The sequence below is a fragment of the Mobula birostris genome, chromosome 20 (assembly GCF_030028105.1).
Source record: "Mobula birostris isolate sMobBir1 chromosome 20, sMobBir1.hap1, whole genome shotgun sequence".
Lineage (NCBI taxonomy): Eukaryota > Metazoa > Chordata > Chondrichthyes > Myliobatiformes > Myliobatidae > Mobula > Mobula birostris.
Window position 1 is genome coordinate 50,937,811 of NC_092389.1, and position 24,315 is coordinate 50,962,125.

Genomic DNA, 24,315 nt, shown 5'->3' on the forward strand with positions numbered 1-24,315 from the left:
TGGGTCTGTCAGTGACGGTGTGGGTCTGTCAGTGACTGTGTGGGTCTGTCAGTGACGGTGTGTACGGTCTGTCATTGACGGTGTGGGTCTGTCAGTGACGGTGTGGGTCTGTCATTGACGGTGTGGGTCTGTCATTAACTGTGTGTACAGCCTGTCAGTGACAATGTGTACGGTCTGTCAGTGACGGTGTGTACCGTCTGTTGGTGATGGTGCGGGTCTGTCTGTGAATGTGTGCGTCTGTCAGTGACGGTGTGGGACTGTCAGTGACGATGTGTACGGTCTGTCAGTGACCGTGTGTACGATTTGTCAGTGATGGTGTGGGTCTGTCAGTGACGGTGTGGGTCTGTCAGTGACTGTGTGGGTCTGTCAGTGACGGTGTGTACGGTCTGTCAGTGACGCTGTGTACGGACTGTCAGTGACGGTGTGGGTCTGTCAGTGACAGTGTGGGTCTGTCATTGACGGTTTGGGTCTGTCAGTTACGGTGTGGGCCTGTCAGTGACAGTGTGGGTCTGTCAGTGACAGTGTGTACGGTCTGTTAGTGACGGTGTGTACGGTCTGTCAGTGACGGTGTGTACGGTCTGTCATTGACGGTGTGTACAGTCTGTCAGTGATGGTGTGGGTCTGTCAGTGATAGTGTGTACGGTCTGTCAGTGACAATTTGTACGGTCTGTCAGTGACGGTGTGTACCGTCTGTCAGTGACAGTGTGTACGGTCTGTCTGTGAATGTGTGCGTCTGTCAGTGACGGTGTGGGACTGTCAGTGATGATGTGTACGGTCTGTCAGTGACCATGTGTACGATTTGTCAGTGACGGTGTGGGTCTGTCAGTGACGGTGTGTACTGTCTGTCTGTGTATGTGTGCGTCTGTCAGTGACGGTGTGGAACTGTCAGTGATGGTGTGTACGGTCTGTCAGTGACCGTGTGTACGATTTGTCAGTGACGGTGTGGGTCTGTCAGTGACGGTGTGGGTCTGTCCGTGACTGTGTGGGTCTGTAAGTGACGGTGTGTACGGTCTGTCAGTGACACTGTGTACGGGCTGTCAGTGACGCTGTGTACGGACTGTTAGTGACGGTGTGTATGGTCTGCCATTGACGGTGTGTACGGTCTGTCAGTGACGCTGTGTACGGACTATTAGTGACGGTGCGTACGTCTGTCATTGACGGTGTGTACGGTCTGTCAGTGACGGAGTGGGTCTGTCAGTTGCAGTGTGGGTCTGTCAGTGATGCTGTGGGTCTGTCAGTGACGGTGTGGGTCTGTCTGTGACGGTGTGTACGGTCTGTCATTGACGGTGTGGGTCTGTCAGTGACGGTGTGGGTCTGTCAGTGACAGTGTGTGCGGTCTGTCAGTGACAATGTGTACGGTCTGTCAGTGACGGTGTGTACCGTCTGTCGGTGATGGTGTGGGTCTGTCTGTGAATGTGTGCATCTGTCAGTGACGGTGTGGATCTGTCAGTGCCCATGTGTACGATTTGTCAGTGACGGTGTGGGTCTGTCAGTGACGGAGTGTACGGTCTGTCAGTGACGGTGTGGGTCTGTCAGTGACGGTGTGTACTGTCTGTCTGTGAATGTGTGCGTTTGTCAGTGACGGTGTGGGACCGTCAGTGATGGTATGTACGGTCTGTCAGTGACCGTGTGTACGATATGTCAGTGACGGTGTGGGTCTGTCAGTGACGGTGTGTACGGTCTGTCAGTGACGCTGTGTACGGACTGTTAGTGACGGTGTGTACGGTCTGTCATTGACGGTGTGTACGGTCTGTCAGTGACGGTGTGGGTCTGTCAGTGACGGTGTGTACTGTCTGTCTGTGAATGTGTGCGTCTGTCAGTGACAGTGTGGGACCGTCAGTGATGGTGTGTACGGTCTGTCAGTGACCGTGTGTACGATTTGTCAGTGACGGTGTGGGTCTGTCAGTGACGGTGTGGGTCTGTCGGTGACTGTGTGGGTCTGTCAGTGACGGTGTGTACGGTCTGTCAGTGACGCTGTGTATGGACTGTTAGTGACGGTGTGTACGGTCTGTCATTGACGGTGTGTACGGTCTGTCAGTGACGCTGTGTACGGACTGTTAGTGACGGTGCGTACGGTCTGTCATTGACGGTGTGTACGGTCTGTCAGTGATGGCGTGCACTGTCTGTCAGTGACGGAGTGGGTCTGTCAGTGGCAGTGTGGGTCTGTCAATGATGCTGTGGGTCTGTCAGTGACGGTGTGGGTCTGTCAGTGACTGTGTGGGTCTGTCAGTGACGTTGTGTACGGTCTGTCATTGACGGTGTGGGTCTGTCAGTGACGGTGTGGGTCTGTCATTGACGGTGTGGGTCTGTCATTGACGGTGTGGGTCTGTCATTAACTGTGTGTACAGCCTGTCAGTGACAATGTGTACGGTCTGTCAGTGACGGTGTGTACCGTCTGTTGGTGATGGTGCGGGTCTGTCTGTGAATGTGTGCGTCTGTCAGTGACGGTGTGGGACTGTCAGTGACGATGTGTACGGTCTGTCAGTGACCGTGTGTACGATTTGTCAGTGGTGGTGTGGGTCTGTCAGTGACGGTGTGGGTCTGTCAGTGACTGTGTGGGTCTGTCAGTGACGGTGTGTACGGTCTGTCAGTGACGCTGTGTACGGACTGTCAGTGACGGTGTGTACGGTCTGTCATTGACGGTGTGGGTCTGTCAGTGATGGTGTGGGTCTGTCAGTGAAGATGTGTACGGTCTGTCAGTGACGGTGTGGGTCTGTCAGTGATGGTGTGTACGGTCTGTCAGTTACGGTGTGGGTCTGTCAGTGACGGTGTGTACGGTCTGTCATTGATGGTGTGGGTCTGTCAGTGACGGTGTGGGTCTGTCAGTGACAGTGTGTACGGTCTGTCAGTGACGGTGTGGGTCTGTCAGTGACGGTGTGGGTCTGTCAGTGACTGTGTGGGTCTGTCAGTGGCGCTGTGTACGGTCTGTCATTGATGGTGTGGGTTTGTCAGTGTCTGTGTGGGTCTGTCAGTGACGGTGTGTACGGTCTGTCCGTGACACTGTGTACAGACTGTCAGTGACGCTGTACATGGTCTGTCAGTGATAGTGTGGGTCTGTCACTGATGCTGTGGGTCTGTCAGTGACAGTGTGTACGGTCTGTCATTGACGGTGTGGGTCTGTCAGTGACAGTGTGTACGGTCTGTCATTGACGGTGTGGGTCTGTCAGTGACAGTGTGTACGGACTGTCATTGACGGTGTGGGTCTGTCAGGGATGCTGTGGGTCTGTCAGTGACAGTGTGTACGGTCTGTCATTGACGGTGTGGGTCTGTCAGTGACAGTGTGTACGGTCTGTCATTGACGGTGTGGGTCTGTCAGTGACAGTGTGTACGGTCTGTCAGTGATGGTGTGGGTCTGTCAGTGACGGTGTGGGTCTCTCAGTGACGGTGTGGGTCTGTCAGTGACGGTGTGTACGGTCTGTCAGTGAATGTGTGTACGGTCTGTCTGTGACGGTGCGGGTCTATCAGTAACTGTGTGTACCGTCTGTCATTGGTGCTGTGGGTCTGTCAGTGACAGTGTGGGTCTGTCAGTGATGCTGTGGGTCTGTTAGTGACAGTGTGTGCGGACTGTCATTGATGGTGTGGGTCTGTCAGTGACGCTGTGTACGGTCTGTCAGTGACGGTGTGGGTGTATCAGTGACGGTGTGGGTCTGTCAGTGAAGTTGTGTACGGTCCGTCAGTCATGGAGTGGGTCTCTCAGTGACAGTGTGTACGGTCTGTCAGTGACTGTGTGGTTCTGTTAGTGACGGTGTGTACGGTCTGTCAGTGACGGTGTGGGTCTGTCAGTGACTGTGTGGTTCTGTTAGTGACGGTGTGTATGGTCTGTCAGTGACGGTGTGGGTCTGTCAGTGACGGTGCGTACGGTCTGTCAGTAATGGTGTTGGTTTGTCGGTGAGGGTGTGGGTCTGTGAATGACTGTGTGTACGGTCTGACAATGCTGTGGTTGGTCTGTCAGTGATGGTGTAGATCTGTCAGTGATGGTGTTGGTTTGTCAGTGAGTGTGTGTATGGCCCGTCTGTGGTGGTGTGATTCTGTCAGTGACGGTGTGTTCAGTCTGTCTGTGATGATGTGGTTCCTTCCTGTTCTGGACTCATTCCTGTCGCGATCCAAGGTCTGACCGAGCAGCATCAGATAAACCATTGCTAAGCTGCGATTACACATGGACTGTTGGACGTATGTTGTCTGTTTGTGTGTGTGTGTGCATGTGTCTGTGTGTGTTTGTCTGTTCATGAGTGTGTGTTTGTGTTTCTGTGTGTATGTGTGTGTGTTTCTGTATGTCTGCTTGAGTGTTTGTATTTGTTTGTGTTTGTGTTTGGGTGTGTTTTTTGCATCTGTGTGTGTTTCTGTGTGCATCGCATGAATGTGTGTGTTTGTGAGAGAGAGAGAGTGTGTGTGTGTGTGTTTTTGGGTGTGTGTTTATGTGTGTATGTGTGACTGTATTTTGGTGTGTGTGTGAGTGTGTGTGTGTGTGTATTCCTCTGTGCTTCTGTTTGTGTTTGGTGTGTTTCTCTCTGTGTTTGTGTGTTTCTGTGTGTGTGTGTGTGTGTGTGTGTGTCTCTGAGTGTGTGTGTGTTTGGGTGTGTGTTTCTGTGCATGTGTTTGTGTTTGGTGTGTGTTTATGTGTGTATGTGTGACTGTGTTTGTGTGTTTCTGTGTGTATGTGTGTGGGTGTGGGTGTGTCTGTGTCTGTGTCCCTGATACCATTCAGCTGGTGTTTCCTTCAGCTGACCCCACTGCTGCATCACAGACGGCTGTCAGAGGCAGGGGTCGCCGTGGGGCCGTGGGGACTCGCAATGTCGGAGGTCAGCCCTGCTCTGCGACCGGGGAGGAGGGCGGTGTTCGGGGAGACGCCCCGCGCGCGTCACGCGGGCGCTCTGCCTGTCGGCGGCCGTCGCGGTTCGCCCAGATTCTAACGGGTCTCTTCTCTCCGGTGCAGTTGACGCGCAGAACCTGGAGACGGACGATGTGGAGGTAGTGGAGGGCGGGGTGGCCACGATCAGCTGCCGTGTCAAGAACAACGACGACTCGGTCATCCAGCTGCTGAATCCGAGTCGACAGACCATTTACTTCAGGGAAGTCCGACGTACGTCTCCCAGTCCAAATTGAGCGGAGGTTTATTGTCGAAGCGCACACCGTGTTTGTCACCCTGTACAAACCCGAGATGCATTTTCTTGTGGGCATTCACGTAAACACAAGAAACCTAACAGAATCGAGACTACCCAATAACTGTCCCTGAACCTGGTGGTGTGGGTCCTGAGGCTCCTGTACCTCCATCTTTAGGTGTCCAACAGAGTCATGTATATATTTTTTAAAATCGGTTATTGCTGATAAAACTTTTTTACAGTTAAGATCGGGCATATAGTCAAGGATGAGATGCTGAGGCCTTATAAGGCTTGTGTCAGGCCACACTTGGAGTATTGTGAGCAGTTTTGGGCTCCTTACTTAGGTAAAGATGTCCTGGCATTGGGGAGGATCTAGAGGAGGTTCACCAGAATTATCCTGGGAATGAAAGATTTAATGAGGCGGGAACATTTGACGGCTCTGGGTCCGTACTAGGAGAATGAGATGGGGGGATCTCATTGAAACCTACCTAATATTGAAAGGCCTAGATAGAGTGGATTTGGGGAGAATGTTTCCTGCAGTGGAGGAGTCTAGGACCAGAGGACACAGATAGAGTGGGTGTGGAGAGGATGTTTCCTATAGCGGGGGAGTCTAGGACCAGAGAGCACAGATAGAGTGGATGTGGAGAGGATATTTCCTATAGTGGAGAGTCTAGGACCAGAGGACACAGATAGAGTGGATGTGGAGTGGATGTTTCCTGTAGTGGGGGAGTCTAGGACCAGAGGGCACAGATAGAGTGGGTGTGGAGTGGATGTTTCCTGTAGTGGTGGAGTCTAGGACCAGAGGACACAGATAGGGTGGATGTGGAGAGGATATTTCCTATAGTGGCGAGTCTAGGACCAGAGGACACAGATAGAGTGGATGTGGAGTGGATGTTTCCTGTAGTGGGGGAGTCTAGGACCAGAGGACACAGATAGAGTGGGTGTGGAGAGGATGTTTCCTATAGTGGGGGAGTCAAGGACCAGAGGGCACAGATAGAGTGGATGTGGAGTGGATGTTTCCTGGAGTGGTGGAGTCTAGGACCAGAGGACACAGATAGAGTGGGTGTGGAGGGGATGATTCCTGTACTGGGGGAGTCTAGGACCAGAGGGCACAGATAGAGTGAGTGTGGAGAGGATGTTTCCTGCAGTGGAGGAGTCTAGGACCAGAGGACACAGATAGAGTGGGTGTGGAGAGGATGTTTCCTATAGTGGGGGAGTCTAGGACCAGAGAGCACAGATAGAGTGGATGTGGAGAGGATATTTCCTATAGTGGAGAGTCTAGGACCAGAGGACACAGATAGAGTGGATGTGGAGTGGATGTTTCCTGTAGTGGGGGAGTCTAGGACCAGAGGGCACAGATAGAGTGGGTGTGGAGTGGATGTTTCCTGTAGTGGTGGAGTCTAGGACCAGAGGACACAGATAGAGTGGGTGTGGAGAGGATGTTTCCTATAGTGGGGGAGTCTAGGACCAGAGGGTACAGATAGAGTGGGTGTGGAGAGGATGTTTTTTGTAGTGGGGGAGTCTAGGACCAGAGGGCACAGATAGAGTGGGTGTGGAGAGGATGTTTTTTGTAGTGGGGGAGTCTAGGACCAGAGGACACAGATAGAGTGGATGTGGAGAGGATGTTTCCTATGGTGGGGGAGTCTAGGACCAGAGGGTATAGATAGAGTGGGTGTGGAGAGGATGTTTTTTGTAGTGGGGGAGTCTAGGACCAGAGGGCACAGATAGAGTGGGTGGGAAGAGGATGTTTCCTACAGTGGGGGGAGTCTAGGACCAGAGGACACAGATAGAGTGGATGTGGAGAGGATGTTTCCTATAGTGGGGGGGGTCTAGGACCAGGGGGCACAGATAGAGTGGGTGTGGAGAGGATGTTTTTTGTAGTGGGGGAGTCTAGGACCAGAGGGCACAGATAGAGTGGGTGTGGAGAGGATGTTTTTTGTAGTGGGGGAGTCTAGGACCAGAGGGCACAGCCTCAGAATAGGGAGACGTCCATTTAGAGTGGAGATGAGGAGGAATTTTTTCAACCAGAGGGTCTTTGTCTATGTTTAAAATGTAAGTCGACAAGTTCATCAGGTGTGAATGGCAGGGGAATGAAGTTGGGGGGATAGTAAGTCGGGGGAGCAGACTCGATGGGCCGAATGGCCCTGCTCCCTTTGCTGGTGATGAACCCATGCCGCCCTTCCCCCTTGCAGCTCTGAAGGACAACAGGTTCCAGCTGGTGAACTTCTCCAGCAGCGAGCTGCGGGTCTCGCTCTCCAACGTGTCCCTGGTCGACGAGGGGAAGTACGTCTGCCAGCTCTACACCGACCCTCCGCAGGAAGCCTACGCGACCATCACGGTTCTGGGTGAGTGGCCTCCCCTCTGCGGGGTTGCGAGCGGCCGAGCGTTCGGGGGTCCCGGTCCTCCGCTCTCCCCTCCCGTATTCTAATCCTCTTCTGTTTGACAAGGGGATTGACGTCCAGGTCAAAGTTGAAGATTAATTGCCAGTCAACCGTCCACACCAACACAGGCAAACGAAACAATATTCCTCCAGGGGACAAGGTTAAAAAATAAACCAGTACAAACAGTCACACACAGCACATCCAGTTACAGAACCTTGCAAATATATATATAGCTGGGGTGCCTGCAACCTTTCCACAGTACTGTAGTAATTTTATGTTTTGCACTGTACTGCCTCAAAAAAACCCACAAATTTCATGACATTTGTGAGCGATGATAAACCTGATTCTGATATGGGTCTCCGTTGTGAACTGTGATTGGGAAGGGGGGCAGGGAGAGGGGGAATCATGGTAGGGAAATGGGGAAGGGAGAGGGGAATCATGGTTGGGAAAAGCAGAAGGGAGAGGGGAATCATGGATGGGAAAAAGGGAAGGGAGAGGGGGAATCGTGGTTGGGAAAAGGGGAAGGGAGAGGGGGAATCATGGTTGGGAAAAGGGGAAGGGAGAGGGGAATCATGGTTGGGAAAAGGGGAAGGGAGAGGGGAATCATGGTTGGGAAAAGGGGAAGGGAGAGGGGAATCATGGTTGGAAAAAGGGGAAGGGAGAGAGGAATCATGGTTGCGAAAAGGGGAAGGGAGAGGGGGAATCATGGTTGAGAAAGGAGAAGGGAGAGGGGAATCATGGTCGGGAAAAGGGGATGTGAGAGGGGGAATCATGGTTGGAAAAAGGGGAAGGGAGAGGAGAATCATGGTTGGGAAAAGGGGAAGGGAGAGGGGGAATCATGTTTGGGAAAAGGGGAAGGGAGAGTGGAATCAAGGTTGGGAAAAGGGGAAGGGAGAGGGGGAATCATGGTTGGGAAAAGGGGAAGGGAGAGGGGAATCATGGTTGGGAAAAGGGGAAGGGAGAGGGGAATCATGGTTGGGAAAAGGGGAAGGGAGAGGGGGAATCATGGTTGGGAAAATGGGAAGGGAGAGGGGAGTCATGGTTGGGGAAAAGGGGAAGGGAGAGGGGAATCATGGTTGGGAAAAGGGGAAGGGAGAGGGGAATCATGGTTGGGAATAAGGGAAGGGAGAGGGGAATCATGGTTGGGAAAAGGGGAAGGGAGAGGGGAATCATGGTCGGGAAAAGGGGATGTGAGAGGGGGAATCATGGTTGGAAAAAGGGGAAGGGAGAGGGGAATCATGGTTGGGAAAAGGGGAAGGGAGAGTGGAATCAAGGTTGGGAAAAGGGGAAGGGAGAGGGGGAATCATGGTTGGGAAAAGCGGAAGGGAGAGGGGAATCTTGGTCGGGAAAAGGGGAAGTGAGAGGGGGAATCATGGTTGGGAAAAGGGGAAGGGAGAGGGGAATCATGGTTGGGAAAAGGGGAAGGGAGAGGCGAATCATGGTTGGGGAAAGGGGAGTCATGGTTGGGAAAAGGGGAAGGGAGAGAGGATTCATGGTTGGTAATAAGGGGAAGGGAGAGGGGAATCATGGTTGAAAAAGGGGAAGGGAGAGGGGAATCATGGTTGGGAAAAGGGTAAGTGAGAGGGGGAATCATGGTTGGGAAAAGGGGAAGAGAGAGGAGAACCATGGTTGGGAAAAGGGGAAGTGAGAGGGGGAATCATGGTTGGGCAAAAAGAGAAGGGAGAGGGGAATCCTGGTTGGGAAAAGGGGAAGGGAGTGGGGGAATCATGGTTGGGAAAAGGGGAAGGGAGAGAGGATTCATCGTTGGGGAAAAGGGGAAGGGAGAGAGGGAATCATGGTTGGGAAAAGGGGAAGGGAGAGGGGAATCATGGTTGGGAAAAGGAGAAGGGAGAGGGGAATCATCGTTGGGGAAAGGGGAAGGGAGAGGGGAATCATGGTCGGGAAAAGGGGATGTGAGAGGGGGAATCATGGTTGGAAAAAGGGGAAGGGAGAGGGGAATCATGGTTGGGAAAAGGGGAAGGGAGAGGGGGAATCATGTTTGGGAAAAGGGGAAGGGAGAGTGGAATCAAGGTTGGGAAAAGGGGAAGGGAGAGGGGGAATCATGGTTGGGAAAAGCGGAAGGGAGAGGGGAATCTTGGTCGGGAAAAGGGGAAGTGAGAGGGGGAATCATGGTTGGGAAAAGGGGAAGGGAGAGGGGAATCATGGTTGGGAAAAGGGGAAGGGAGAGGCGAATCATGGTTGGGGAAAGGGGAGTCATGGTTGGGAAAAGGGGAAGGGAGAGAGGATTCATGGTTGGGAATAGGGGAAGGGAGAGGGGAATCATGGTTGGGGAAAAGGGAAGGGAGAGGGGAATCATGGTTGGGAAAAGGGGAAGAGAGAGGGGAATCATGGTTGGGAAAAGAGGAAGGGAGAGGGGAATCATGGTTGGGAAAAGGGGAAGGGAGTGGGGGAATCATGGTTGGGAAAAGGGGAAGGGAGAGAGGATTCATCGTTTGGGAAAAGGGGAAGGGAGAGGGGGAATCATGGTTGGGAAAAGGGGAAGGGAGAGGGGAGTCATGGTTGGGAAAAGGGGAAGGGAGAGGGGCATCATGGTTGGGAAAAGGGGAAGGGAGAGGCGAATCATGGTTGGGGAAAGGGGAGTCATGGTTGGGAAAAGGGGAAGGGAGAGAGGATTCATGGTTGGGAAAAGGGGAAGGGAGAGAGGATTCATGGTTGGTAAAAAGGGGAAGGGAGAGGGGAATCATGGTTGGGAAAAGGGTAAGTGAGAGGGGGAATCATGGTTGGGAAAAGGGGAAGAGAGAGGAGAACCATGGTTGGGAAAAGGGGAAGTGCGAGGGGGAATCATGGTTGGGCAAAAAGGGAAGGGAGAGGGGAATCCTGGTTGGGAAAAGGGGAAGGGAGTGGGGGAATCATGGTTGGGAAAAGGGGAAGGGAGAGAGGATTCATCGTTGGGGAAAAGGGGAAGGGAGAGGGGGAATCATGGTTGGGAAAAGGGGAAGGGAGAGGGGAATCATGGTTGGGAAAAGGAGAAGGGAGAGGGGAATCATCGTTGGGGAAAGGGGAAGGGAGAGGGGAATCATGGTTGGGAAAAGGGGAAGGGAGAGGGGAATCATGGTTGGGAAAGGGGGAAGGGAGAGGGGAGTCATGGTTGGGAAAAGGGGAAGGGAGAGGGGCATCATGGTTGGGAAAAGGGGAAGGGAGAGGTGAATCATGGTTGGGGAAAGGGGAGTCATGGTTGGGAAAAGGGGAAGGGAGAGAGGATTCATGGTTGGGAAAAGGGGAAGGGAGAGAGGATTCATGGTTGGTAAAAAGGGGAAGGGAGAGGGGAATCATGGTTGGGAAAAGGGTAAGTGAGAGGGGGAATCATGGTTGGGAAAAGGGGAAGAGAGAGGAGAACCATGGTTGGGAAAAGGGGAAGTGCGAGGGGGAATCATGGTTGGGCAAAAAGGGAAGGGAGAGGGGAATCCTGGTTGGGAAAAGGGGAAGGGAGTGGGGGAATCATGGTTGGGAAAAGGGGAAGGGAGAGAGGATTCATCGTTGGGGAAAAGGGGAAGGGAGAGGGGGAATCATGGTTGGGAAAAGGGGAAGGGAGAGGGGAATCATGGTTGGGAAAAGGAGAAGGGAGAGGGGAATCATCGTTGGGGAAAGGGGAAGGGAGAGGGGAATCATGGTTGGGAAAAGGGGAAGGGAGAGGGGAATCATGGTTGGGGAAAAGGGGAAGGGAGAGGGGAATCATGGTTGGGGAAAAGGGGAAGGGAGAGGGGAATCATGGTTGGGAATAGGGAAAGGGAGAGGGGAATCGTGGTTGCGGAAAAGGGAAGGGAGAGGGGAATTGTGGTTGGGAAAAGGGGGAGGGAGAGGGGAATCATGGTTGGGAAAGGGGAAGGGAGTGGGGAATCATGGTTGGGAAAAGGGAAAGGGAGAGCGGAATCATGGTTGGGAAAAGGGGAAGGGAGAGGGGAATCATGGTTGGGAAAAGGGGAAGAGAGAGGGGAATCATGGTTGGGAAAATGGGAAGGGAGAGGGGAATCATGGTTGGGAAAAGGGGAAGGAAAAGGGGAATCATGGTTGGGAAAACGGAAAGGGAGAGAGGATGCATGGTTGGGGAAAAGTGGAAGGGAGAGGGGAATCATGATTGGGAAAAGGGGAGGTGAGAGCGGAATCATGGTTGGGAAAGGGGAAGGGAGAGGGGGATCATGGTTGGGAAAAGGGGAAGGGAGAGGGGGATCATGGTTGGGAAAAGGGGAAGGGAGAGGGGAATCATGGTTGGGAAAGGGGGAAGGGAGAGGGGGATCATGGTTGGGAAAAGGGGAAGGGAGAGAGGAATCATGGTTGGGAAAAAGGGGAGGGAGAGAGGAATCATGGTTGGGAAAAGGGGAAGAGAGAGGGGAATCATGGTTGGGAAAAGAGGAAGGGAGAGGGGAATCATGGTTGGGAAAAGGGGAAGGGAGTGGGGGAATCATGGTTGGGAAAAGGGGAAGGGAGAGAGGATTCATCGTTTGGGAAAAGGGGAAGGGAGAGGGGGAATCATGGTTGGGAAAAGGGGAAGGGAGAGGGGAGTCATGGTTGGGAAAAGGGGAAGGGAGAGGGGCATCATGGTTGGGAAAAGGGGAAGGGAGAGGCGAATCATGGTTGGGGAAAGGGGAGTCATGGTTGGGAAAAGGGGAAGGGAGAGAGGATTCATGGTTGGGAAAAGGGGAAGGGAGAGAGGATTCATGGTTGGTAAAAAGGGGAAGGGAGAGGGGAATCATGGTTGGGAAAAGGGTAAGTGAGAGGGGGAATCATGGTTGGGAAAAGGGGAAGAGAGAGGAGAACCATGGTTGGGAAAAGGGGAAGTGCGAGGGGGAATCATGGTTGGGCAAAAAGGGAAGGGAGAGGGGAATCCTGGTTGGGAAAAGGGGAAGGGAGTGGGGGAATCATGGTTGGGAAAAGGGGAAGGGAGAGAGGATTCATCATTGGGGAAAAGGGGAAGGGAGAGGGGGAATCATGGTTGGGAAAAGGGGAAGGGAGAGGGGAATCATGGTTGGGAAAAGGAGAAGGGAGAGGGGAATCATCGTTGGGGAAAGGGGAAGGGAGAGGGGAATCATGGTTGGGAAAAGGGGAAGGGAGAGGGGAATCATGGTTGGGAAAGGGGGAAGGGAGAGGGGAGTCATGGTTGGGAAAAGGGGAAGGGAGAGGGGCATCATGGTTGGGAAAAGGGGAAGGGAGAGGTGAATCATGGTTGGGGAAAGGGGAGTCATGGTTGGGAAAAGGGGAAGGGAGAGAGGATTCATGGTTGGGAAAAGGGGAAGGGAGAGAGGATTCATGGTTGGTAAAAAGGGGAAGGGAGAGGGGAATCATGGTTGGGAAAAGGGTAAGTGAGAGGGGGAATCATGGTTGGGAAAAGGGGAAGAGAGAGGAGAACCATGGTTGGGAAAAGGGGAAGTGCGAGGGGGAATCATGGTTGGGCAAAAAGGGAAGGGAGAGGGGAATCCTGGTTGGGAAAAGGGGAAGGGAGTGGGGGAATCATGGTTGGGAAAAGGGGAAGGGAGAGAGGATTCATCGTTGGGGAAAAGGGGAAGGGAGAGGGGGAATCATGGTTGGGAAAAGGGGAAGGGAGAGGGGAATCATGGTTGGGAAAAGGAGAAGGGAGAGGGGAATCATCGTTGGGGAAAGGGGAAGGGAGAGGGGAATCATGGTTGGGAAAAGGGGAAGGGAGAGGGGAATCATGGTTGGGGAAAAGGGGAAGGGAGAGGGGAATCATGGTTGGGGAAAAGGGGAAGGGAGAGGGGAATCATGGTTGGGAATAGGGAAAGGGAGAGGGGAATCGTGGTTGGGGAAAAGGGAAGGGAGAGGGGAATTGTGGTTGGGAAAAGGGGGAGGGAGAGGGGAATCATGGTTGGGAAAGGGGAAGGGAGTGGGGAATCATGGTTGGGAAAAGGGAAAGGGAGAGCGGAATCATGGTTGGGAAAAGGGGAAGGGAGAGGGGAATCATGGTTGGGAAAAGGGGAAGAGAGAGGGGAATCATGGTTGGGAAAATGGGAAGGGAGAGGGGAATCATGGTTGGGAAAAGGGGAAGGAAAAGGGGAATCATGGTTGGGAAAACGGAAAGGGAGAGAGGATGCATGGTTGGGGAAAAGTGGAAGGGAGAGGGGAATCATGATTGGGAAAAGGGGAGGTGAGAGCGGAATCATGGTTGGGAAAGGGGAAGGGAGAGGGGGATCATGGTTGGGAAAAGGGGAAGGGAGAGGGGGATCATGGTTGGGAAAAGGGGAAGGGAGAGGGGAATCATGGTTGGGAAAGGGGGAAGGGAGAGGGGGATCATGGTTGGGAAAAGGGGAAGGGAGAGAGGAATCATGGTTGGGAAAAAGGGGAGGGAGAGAGGAATCATGGTTGGGAAAAGGGGAAGGGAGAGGGGAAGCACCAGAGAGACATTCTGTAATGATCAATAAACCGATTGTTTGGCATCCACTGACCCAAATGACCTTGCCTGGTGTCTCAGGGCAGGGTGTCCCTGCACCCGTACCACCGTCCCCCACCCCTCCCGCGGCGCGCCACCCTGGCCATTCCCAATATCCTTTGCGCACACTTGACCCTGCGCTGGGCACCGACGAGCAGGACCCAGAAAACCCACCCTCGTTCCTCGAGCGTGCTTTGCCCTCCTTGTCCGCAGGGAGAACAGCGCGACCGCCCGTCAGCCACGCCGACCCGAGCTCTTTGAGCAGGAGGAAAATGCCGTGTGCACACAGAACTGACTAGCAGTTACGGTTATTGACCATCCGGTCAACTGTGCGTGCTCAAGTCCTTTACTTGCGGAAACAATTGCCATTTACAATGCAGGCGGGAGGTAAAAGTCAATTGAAACTTCAGGCTGACGCCTGACACATTGAAGTTCGTGCACCAATTGTCCTTTAATTGGTGTGCGTATTTCGCAACCTTAGCGTCATCTCCAGTGAGCGAAATGACCCTGGTGATCTGCTATTCCAATGGAAACTCTGCCCTTCAGAGACCTACTTGTGTGGGCTGCAGAGAGCCTGGACATTCTGTTAACCCTTGCCTGGACAGTCTGCACTCTGTCCGCAACCTATCGTCATCTGGGCCTTACGTTGACCCTTGCCTCACCACAACTTCTCCCGGACGTACAGGGGCGGAGGGTGCAGGGTCCTTGTTAAAAGCACGCAAATCCACAATTTCTTCTTTCAGTTTGCAGGTCAGAGTTTAAAGTGCAACTTATTAATCAGTGTACGTACATGTCACCACTAACTTAAGGTTCTTTGTTTTGCAATTTATTTTTTACTGAAGTTCATCACCAAAGAAACATTTCCATAAGATGTATTTCAGATACTGTACATATATATCATATAATCATATTTGCCACAAATCTCCACGTAATATTTATCTGAGGTATACACTTATAGAAAAGAGAGGAAAGAGAGAACAATCAAAAGAAGAAAACTATGTACAGAGTAGGGAGTGATTTTTTTTACAACATATTCATTGACTTGTGAGAATAAAATCAGGCCTATGAGGTGTTATGTAGTTAATCCATTTTTTCCAGTATGAATCAAATTGTTCCAACTTAAGATTAACAGATGCTGTTATCTTCTCCATTTTGTAAATGTCCATTATAATTTCCATCCATACATCTAAAGTTGGGCTCCTGTGATAACCAGTTCCTGGTAAGGGTCATTTTACCAGCCACCAGCAGTACATTCATTAAGTATTTATCTCTTTTCAACTGTTCTTGAGGTACATACCCAAAATATATGGTCTTACTCTCTAAGAGTATTTCACATTTAAAGATGTCTTGTAGGGCATTGTGTATCCCACTCCAATAGTCTTTGGTAACGGGGCATTCCCAGAAAATATGATAATGGTTTGCATTTTGATTTCCACAGTTTCTCCAGCAAATAAGGAGGTTACTATCATAATGGGATTTCTGAGAGGGCGTAATAAAATATCTTGTCAAGTTTTTCCACCCGAACTCTCTCCATTTCTGTGAACTGGTACACTTCCATTGATACCTCCATATTACTGTCCAGTCTTCCTCAGATATAATTATCCCTCCTTCCTTCTCCCATTTATATGAAGTCGAATGTGTTTTAAAATTTGACAAACCCTTATACACACTTGAAATGATTCTACTACCATTATCTGAATTATATGCTTTTCTAAATAGCTCTATCAGACATGTACTTGCCTTGGTTACGTTTTTAACCATCCTATTAACATAATGTCGCATCTGTAGATACCAGTAAAAGTCTTGTTTTTCTAATAAGTGTTTCTCTTTGAGCATTTCAAAACTGAACAGTGTTCTTTCTTTCATTATATTGCAAAGAACTGTTATTCCTTTAGCTGTCCAGTCCTTAAATCTAGCATCCAGTTTATTCGGCGTAAAATCCAAGTCATATGCACACCATTTAAGAATTGCAATGTCTCCCTCTAGTTTATATTCTTTTATAATAGTTTTCCATATTTTAAGAGTCTATTTCACCCATGGGTTATCAATAGTATTTATGTAACTTTGTAGGTTGTTATCAACCAAAATTGCCTGTATGGGGATGGGAAGTATCCTCTCCTCAGTGTTTTTCCATTGAGCGTCATATGTTGGATTGCACCAGCATATCACGGCTCTCAACTGTGCTGCAAAATAATAATCTCTAAGAGAAGGTAGGCCCCATCCCCACTTTTCCTTGGCTAATTGCAAAGTTTTGAGACAAACTCTAGGCCTTTTATCTTGCCATATATATCTTGATAACATTTTGTTCCATTCATTGAATTGATTCTGATTAATCTCTATTGATAGGGTCTGAAAGAGATTTAATAGTCTGGGCAATATATTCATTTCAACAGATTCAATCCTTGAACTGAGACTGAAAAAAGGAATTAGGTTCCACCTTGTTATATCTTCCTTAATTTTTTTTATATATAGGCTGATAATTGCATTCTGATAATTTTGCCAAATCCTTTGGCATAATGATGCCCAAATATTTGAAAGACTCTGTTTGCCATGCCCAGGGTTATCGACTTTCGATTTCTTTTGGTGGGCTATAGTTATATGAAAGTAATTGGGTTTTATCTATGTTGTATCCTGATAATTGACCATATTGTTCAAAGGATTGCATCAATTTAGGTAAAGAGTATGCTGGTTGCCCTAGATAGATCAAAATGTTATCTGCGTAACAAGCCAATTTATGCTCTGTCCCTTTAATAGTAATTACCCTGATATCTTCATTTTGTCTGATGTGTTGAGCTAATGGTTCCAGATATAATGCGAAAAGTAGCGGTGACCATGCACAACCCCATTTCGTGTCCCTTTCTAGGGTAAAACTATTAGATAAATATCCATTGATTTTAATCCTAGCAGTAGGGTTGTCGTATAGTGCCTGTATAGTTTTAATAATTGTGTCATGGAAACCAAATCTGTGTAAAACTCTGTAAAGAAAATTCCAATTAACCGAATCAAATGCCTTTTCAGCGTCCACGCTTATCATTATTGCTTCGATTTTATTTTTTTGTGTATGATCCATAATGTGAAGTGTCCTTCGTATATTGCCTTGTGTTTGGCATTGTTGTATAAAAGCTGTCTGATCCTTATGTATCAGTATGGGTAGAAACTCTTCTAATCGTTTGGCCATGATGGAGGTAAATAATCTATAATCCACATTAAGAACGGATATTGGTCTAAATGACCCACATTCCATTTTATCCTTGCCTTCTTTCAGTATAGCTGAGATTATCGCTTCCTTCCAGCTGGGTGGCATTTGTGCCTTTTTTAGAGCCCAGTTCAGTGTGGGTAGTAAGACAGGAATTAACTCACTTCTAAACTCCTGATACCACTCTGCCGTATACCCATCTGATCCTGGTGACTTGCTTAATTTAAGCCTACCAATTGTAGTTTTTAGTTCAGCTTCAGTCATGTCAGCAGTCATTGTTCTATTTTGTTCCTTCGCTTAAAGTGGGTAACTCTAGAGAATTCAGGAAAGTGTCAATTTGGGTTATGCTTCCCCCTGGAACTTTGGAATATAGAGTTTTATAAAACATTTCAAAAGCTTCTTGAATTTCACTTAGCTTATTTTTTATCATTTTTGTTCTTGGATCCCTAATTCTATGAATTGTATTTTTTACTATCTTTTTCTTCAGTTGTAGACTTAGATCCACTTTCACAGTGTCTCTGTTTCAGAAACATTAAATTTTTCCTGATTTCTTGTGTAACCAAACTATTAATTTCATTCCTAATTTTTAAAATTTCCTCTAATGTATCCTGTGCCAAATTCGATTTGTTTTCTTTTTCAGTTCCTTCAGTCTATTTTGTAATTACTCTAATGTTTTATTCCTTATTTTTTTCTTATATGAAGATATCGCTATAATTTTCCCTCTTAAGACAGCCTTCAGAGTATGGGAGGTGAAATCTGTCCATCATCATTGAATTCTAGGTAAAGACCAATTTCTTTTTTAAGTTGTTCCTAAAAGTAGGGATCATTGAGTAGACTTGAGTTTAGTTTCCAAACGGTATTCTTTGGTTGTAGGTCAAAATCAACAGATAAATATATAGGTGCGTAGTCACTGACAGCTATTGTCCCAATTCCCCAGGTGTTTATTTTGTCTTTGTCTTTTCCAAATGTTATGAAAGAGTCAATTCTTGTATGTACAGAATGTACCCACAGTGTACCCACTCACGGGGAAGGCTTCGGGAGTGAACCCCGAGGGAAAAATCCGGAGCTGGAGTCCCTGAGGCAGTCCGACGTTGAGTTCAACGCCGACTGGCAACTCCTGGTGCCAAACTGTATCTGGTCTCTGCCGTTCCTTTAGATCAGAGTTTCCCAAGGTGGGGTTCATGAACCCCTTGATTAATGTCGGGGTTCAGGGCATAAAAAATGTTGGGAGGCCCTGTTTTAGATTCATCAGCTACATGGAGAGAGGGTGCCCTGCTGCACGGGCGACAGCTTGCTCCCTGTATCGTACTGCCCTGGCGTCTGTACGCAGCGTAGACGTCTATGGTCCATCCCGACCAATGAGGGGCACCCGTATCCAACTCAGCCTCCCTCAGTTCTCCAGCCACGCACCCCCTCCTGCTGGTTAGCACCCTGCACGCCTTCGGATGTGAGAGGAGAAGCAGGGTCACGGGGTTACAAGGAGAATGTGAGAACTCCACGCAGAAGTCAGGGTCGAGCCCGGGTCTCTCTGGAGCGGTGAGGCGTCGGCTCCAAACCAGAATGGGGTTCGTGATCACTGGGAGCCACTCAGCGGCCACCTCATCGGGCGCAGGCGGAACACCGGCTCGCTGACGCACATCTCTAATCAGCCAATCACGTGGCAGCAGCCCCGCGCACCGAATCACATGGGCGCAGCCAAGAGGTTCGGACCAAACCTTAGAATGGGGGAGGAAATGTGATCTGAGCGACTTTGTCTGTGCAATGACGCTGGTGCCAGATGGGGTGGTCTGAGTATCTTGAGACTTTCACCCGCAAGTTTGCAGAGAGTGGCGCCGAACGCGCGCACACAAAAAAAATATATATATTTATATCTGGTGAGCAGCATTTCTGTGGGTGAAATCTGCAACGCGGCCAAAAAGAGAGCAAAATTAGCGAGGGAGATTTCATAAGCTTGTGGAACGCTCTGGAATTCAATGGTAGAGGGGAAGAAGCTATTCCTTAAGTGTTAAGTGTGTGTACCTCCTTGATGGTAGCCATGAGAGCACGCCTTGGGCTGATGGGGGTCCTTAATGAGGAATGTCATCTTCTTTTGAGCCGTCTTCCGAAGACGTTCTCAATGGCTAGTGCCTGTGATGGGGCTGGCGAAGTTTACAGCCCTAAAGGGTCTTTGATACCAAACATCCTCAAGCTCTCAATGAAGTGCAGCTGTTTGTTGGGGCCAGGTTAGATCTCCACAGGTGTTGACGCCCAGGAAGTCGGAACTGCTTTTCCCACCCACCGCTGATCAAAGTTCCCTCGAACTTGTAACGGCCAGTACGCGCAACAATCTTGTGCTGTGCGCAAATCTTTTCCCTTTTTTTTGAATGAATACAGCCATTCATCCTCAGCCTCATTTCTCATCTGCAGTTGGGAGATACCTGGCGTATCTCTGGAAATAAGTTTCGGGTTTCTGCAGGACGAACGTGCGACTGGAGGATTGAGAAATCTGTCGAATGAGTAAGCCACTCAAGTTATAATGTTTGACATTTCATAAGATATCTATGCCAGTAAACCCCCATTTAAACTTCTGCTTTGTAACATTGTCACATTTGGCATTATTTCTCCTCCTTATACACCGGAGATGCATTGTAAATTTGACAACGCTGTTTTCTTTTGATTGCTCTGTCAATCACTTGCGAAGTACGCTGTGATGTTCTTGTCAGTGTAGGGGTTCATTATATCAGTAGAGCAGATTACTGCAGCAGCGTGCACCAAGATACGCCAACGGTAGCACAGCGGTTAGCCCGGCGCTCTTACAGCGCAGAGCGTCAGGGTCGGGAGTTCAATCCCGGCATCTTCCGCAAGGGCCCACACGCAAAGGGAAATCTGCAGATGCTGGAAGTCCCAGAGCAACACACACACACACAGACACACACACACACACACACACACACACACACACACACACACACAGACACACACACACACACACAGACACACACACAAAATGCTGGAGGAACTCAATAGGCAGGGCAGTATCTATAGAAAAGAGTAAACACTTGGTGTTTCGGGATAAGCCCCTCCATCAGGATTGGGGGAAAAGAAAGATGAGGAGTCAGAGTGAGAAGTCCGGGGGAGCGGAGGAAGTTCAAGGTGGCAGGTGATGGGTGAAACCGGGAGAGGGGAGAGTGAAGGGTGACGTAAAGAGCTGGGAAGCCGAAAGGTGGGAAAGGTAAAGGGCTGGAGAGGAAGGAATCTGATCAGAGAGGAGAGTGGACCATGGGAGAAAGGGAAGGAGGAGGGACACCAGGGGGAGGTGATGGGTGGGAAAGGTAAAGGGCTGGAGAGGAAGGAATCTGATCGGAGAGGAGAGTGGACCGTGGGAGAAAGGGAAGGAAGAGGGACACCAGGGGGAGGTGATGGGTGGGAAAGGTGAAGGGCTGGAGAGGAAGGAATCTGATCAGAGAGGAGAGTGGACCGTGGGAGAAAGGGAAGGAGGAGGGACACCAGGGGGAGGTGATGGGTGGGAAAGGTGAAGGGCTGGAGAGGAAGGAATCTGATCGGAGAGGAGAGTGGCCCGTGGGAGAAAGGGAAGGAGGAGGGACACCAGGGGGAGGTGATGGGTGGGAAAGGTAAAGGGCTGGAGAGGAAGGAATCTGATCGGAGAGGAGAGTGGACTGTGGGAGTAAGGGAAGGAAGAGGGACACCAGGGGGAGGTGACGGGTGGGAAAGGTAAAGGGCTGGAGAGGAAGGAATCTGATCGGAGAGGAGAGTGGACCGTGGGAGAAAGGGAAGGAGGAGGGACACCAGGGGGAGGTGATGGGCAAGTGAGGAGAAGAGGTAAGAAATCGAAGTGGGGATTTGAAGAAGAGTGGAATGGAGGGAAGGATGTTTTTACCGGAAGGAGAAGATGTATTTTGATTTTCTTGGCCACCACCCCACCCCAACCCCTCCCCACAAACCAGGGAATGGCTGTGCCAGGGGAGGGGGTAATATTCAGCCACCCCAACCCCTGGTGAACAGAAGGCGGTAGCTACCCGCATGGCTTTGACACGACGGGTAACTTTGGCAACGTGCTCTTGTGCACCCCCCCCCCCCCACCCCCACTAACCACCACCACCCCCCACATCAGTCCTTCTGGTGTCAGGGACTGAGGATGATGGGATACATGACACGGAACATCATCGCCACAGCAACCGCAGGGAATTTACAGACTCCGCCGCAGCAGACATCCGCAACCAGCTTTCGTACGCGGCGCTCGTTTTCAGAGGAGAGTTATATTATCTGAGGTGTGATGGATGAAATTGTATTAATTGCCTGGTGTTCAATTGCACACTGCATGTGTGTTTTGGAGCACATAGAGCTTGGCAGCAGCCTGAATCTCCTGCAGGAGCACGTCCATCACAGGTCAGAGGAGTCCACACCAGAATCGGATTTATTATTGCTGACATATGTCAAGGAAATGTCAGAGACAACTCAAACGACTGTAATGTGCCAGAAGACTTAGGCAATTGCTTAACTGATCATTACAGAATGCCTCTCTGCTGCTTCCCTCTCGCTTCCCTTTTTCTCAACCACGATTCCCCTCTCCCTTCCCCTTTTCCTCAACAATGATTTCCCTCTTCCTTCCCCTTTTCCCAACCATGATTCCCCCTCTCCCTTCCCCTTTTCCCCAACCATGATTCCCCTCTCCCTTCCCCTTTTCCCAACCATGATTCCCCCTCTCCCTTCCCCTTTTCCCAACCATTTTTCCCCTCTCCATTCCCCTTTTCCCAACCATTTTTCCCCTCTCCATTCCCCTTTTTCTAATCATGATTCCCCTCTCCCTTCCCCTTTTCCCAACCATGATTCCCCTCTCCCTTCCCCTTTTTCCCACCATGATTCCCCTCTCCCTTCCCCTTTTCCCAACCATGATTCCCCTCTCCCTTCCCCTTTTCCAACCATGATTCCCCCTCTCCCTTCCCCTTTTCCCAACCATGATTCCCCTCTCCCTTCCCCTTTTCCCAACCATGATTCCCCTCTCCCTTCCCCTTTCCCAACCATGATTCCCCCTCTCCCTTCCCCTTTTCACAACCATGATTCCCCCTCTCCCTTCCCCTTTTCCCAACCATGATCCCCCCTCTCCCTTCCCCTTTTCCCAAACATGATTCCCCTCTCCCTTCCCCTTTTCACAACTAGGATTCCCCTCTCCCTGCCCCACTTCCCACTCTCCGTCCACAGTAGAGACCTGTATCAGAATCAGGTTAACATCACACACACATTGCATGAATTTTTTTTGTGGCAGTAGTACAGTGGAATACCCCCGGGTCCTAAAGCTAACCTCGACAAAAAAATTCTCTGTGCAATTCCTTTGCCCCCTGAGAGCGAAAGGTTGACGCCTCGGAGGGAGCATCGGTGGTAACTATCCATCTGCCTGCTCTTCGTCTAAAGCCCGTCTTCCTCTTCCCTCCGGCAGTCCCGCCCGAGACCCCGACCATCGATGCCGACAAGGACGTGGTGAATGAAGGGGCGGAGGTGGAGTTCACGTGCAGCACCAGCGGCAGCAAGCCGGCTGCGGAGATCAAGTGGATGAAGGGGGACGAGGAGCTGCAAGGTCTGGGGCGCGTTCTCCGTTCGCCCGCTTCTGCCTAGCATCGAGGCTGTGTGCCTGACATCGCTCAAACCGCCACCGATCCCTCATCCTTCCCTGCGTCCTCTATCCTGTGCTCCCTCCACCAATCACGGCGGCAGAGAGGAGCTCCAACCGCCATCAAGCGAGGCTAAACGGTTCCCGTTTTACGTCAGAGAACGTACGCGGCATACAACCTAAAATTCTTACCCTCCGCGGACAGCCACGGAACGAGAAAGGGAAAAAAAACCCAAAGAATGAATGAGAGAGAATGTCAGAAACCCAAGTCAACCCCCCACCCCACGCACAAGCAACGGCAAAAACATCAAACCACCCCCCCCACCCCAGCACCCACCATGCAAGCGATGGCAAAGCCCCCCCTCAAAGAGACCCGTGATCTGGAGTCCATCAAAAAACTACTCTCTGTCCCAACACTTCGACGTCACAGACAGGGCTCTTTCTCTCGCTCTCTCTCACCAACGAGGGGGAGAGATATCACTCCTGCCACGGACAGGAGGGAAGGCCAGCAGCTCGCTCTTTCGACTTTACTGTCCGCAGCGTCGCTTGTTCGAGTTTACCCCGTACGCCCCACCACCCCAGTCGAGGTCCTTATTTCGACATCTTCAGATCCCCACCAGCTGTCACCTACCCCCTCCCTCATTACAGGGGCAGCAAGAAGCTTAATCACAGTTACCCGTTCCCCATCACTTGCCAAATCCTCTCTCCAGACCCCTGCCGGCACCCAGCCGGCTGATGTGAGAGGTAGGAGGTCTCCCCGCCCCCGCCACACACACACAATTCACCAACGAAGAAATAGCCTGTATTTCAACATGAATCCTTTGACGATGAAGTGTTTTACATTGACACAGCACAGTACAGGTCCCGCGGCCCAGGATGTTGTACTGACATGGTGTAATCCAAGATCAATCCGACATTTCTTCCCCACACCGCCATCCACTTTTCTATTATCTTAACTTTTAAGAAAATTTTATTAAAAGAAACTTAAAAGGATCTAACAGTTTCTTAACTTTTCCCTGATGCAGTATCCCTGGCAAGGCGATCAACATGCTCACCAGTCTCTGTGTAAAACACCTACCTCTGACTTCATCCGCCATTCACCCCACCCCACTCGCCTTGAAATTATGACCCCTTGTGGTAGCCCGTTCTGCCCTGGGGGAACAAAGTTCTCCAACTATCCGCTCGATCTCCGCCTCTTATCAAGTCACCTCTCATCGTCCTTTGCTCCAAAGAGAAAAGCCCGAGCTCACTCAACCTCTCCTCATGAGACATGCCCTCCAATCCAGGCAGCGTCCTGTAAGTCTCCTCTGCGCCCTCTCTGAGGCCTCCACATCTGCATTCCAGCAATGTCCTGATGAGGTGTCCCAGCCCAGAACATCGACAGTTTACTCTTTTCCACAGGTGCTGCCTGGCCTCCAGCATTTTGTGTGTGTGTTTGTGTTTGTGTGTGTGTGCGTGGTGTGTTTGTGTGTTAGTGCGTGTGTTTGTGTGTGTGTGCGTGGTGTGTTTGTGTGCGTGTGTGTGTGTGTGTGTGTGTGTGTGTGTGTGTGTGTTGCTCTGGATTTCCAGTGTCTGCAGAGTTTCTTGTGTTTATTCCTCTCCATAGATGCTGCCTGACCTGCTGAGTTCTTCCA

General features: G+C 50.6%; 1 protein-coding gene across 1 annotated transcript in view; it reads left to right on the forward strand.

The window, feature by feature from the left end:
- Nucleotides 1-24,315, forward strand: part of cadm1a (cell adhesion molecule 1a) — a 519,760-nt gene that overhangs the window by 373,987 nt on the left and 121,458 nt on the right. The window contains 3 exon segments of the mRNA XM_072238556.1: nucleotides 4,934-5,080; nucleotides 7,292-7,444; nucleotides 22,511-22,648. Coding sequence (XP_072094657.1) covers nucleotides 4,934-5,080; nucleotides 7,292-7,444; nucleotides 22,511-22,648 — 438 coding nt within the window.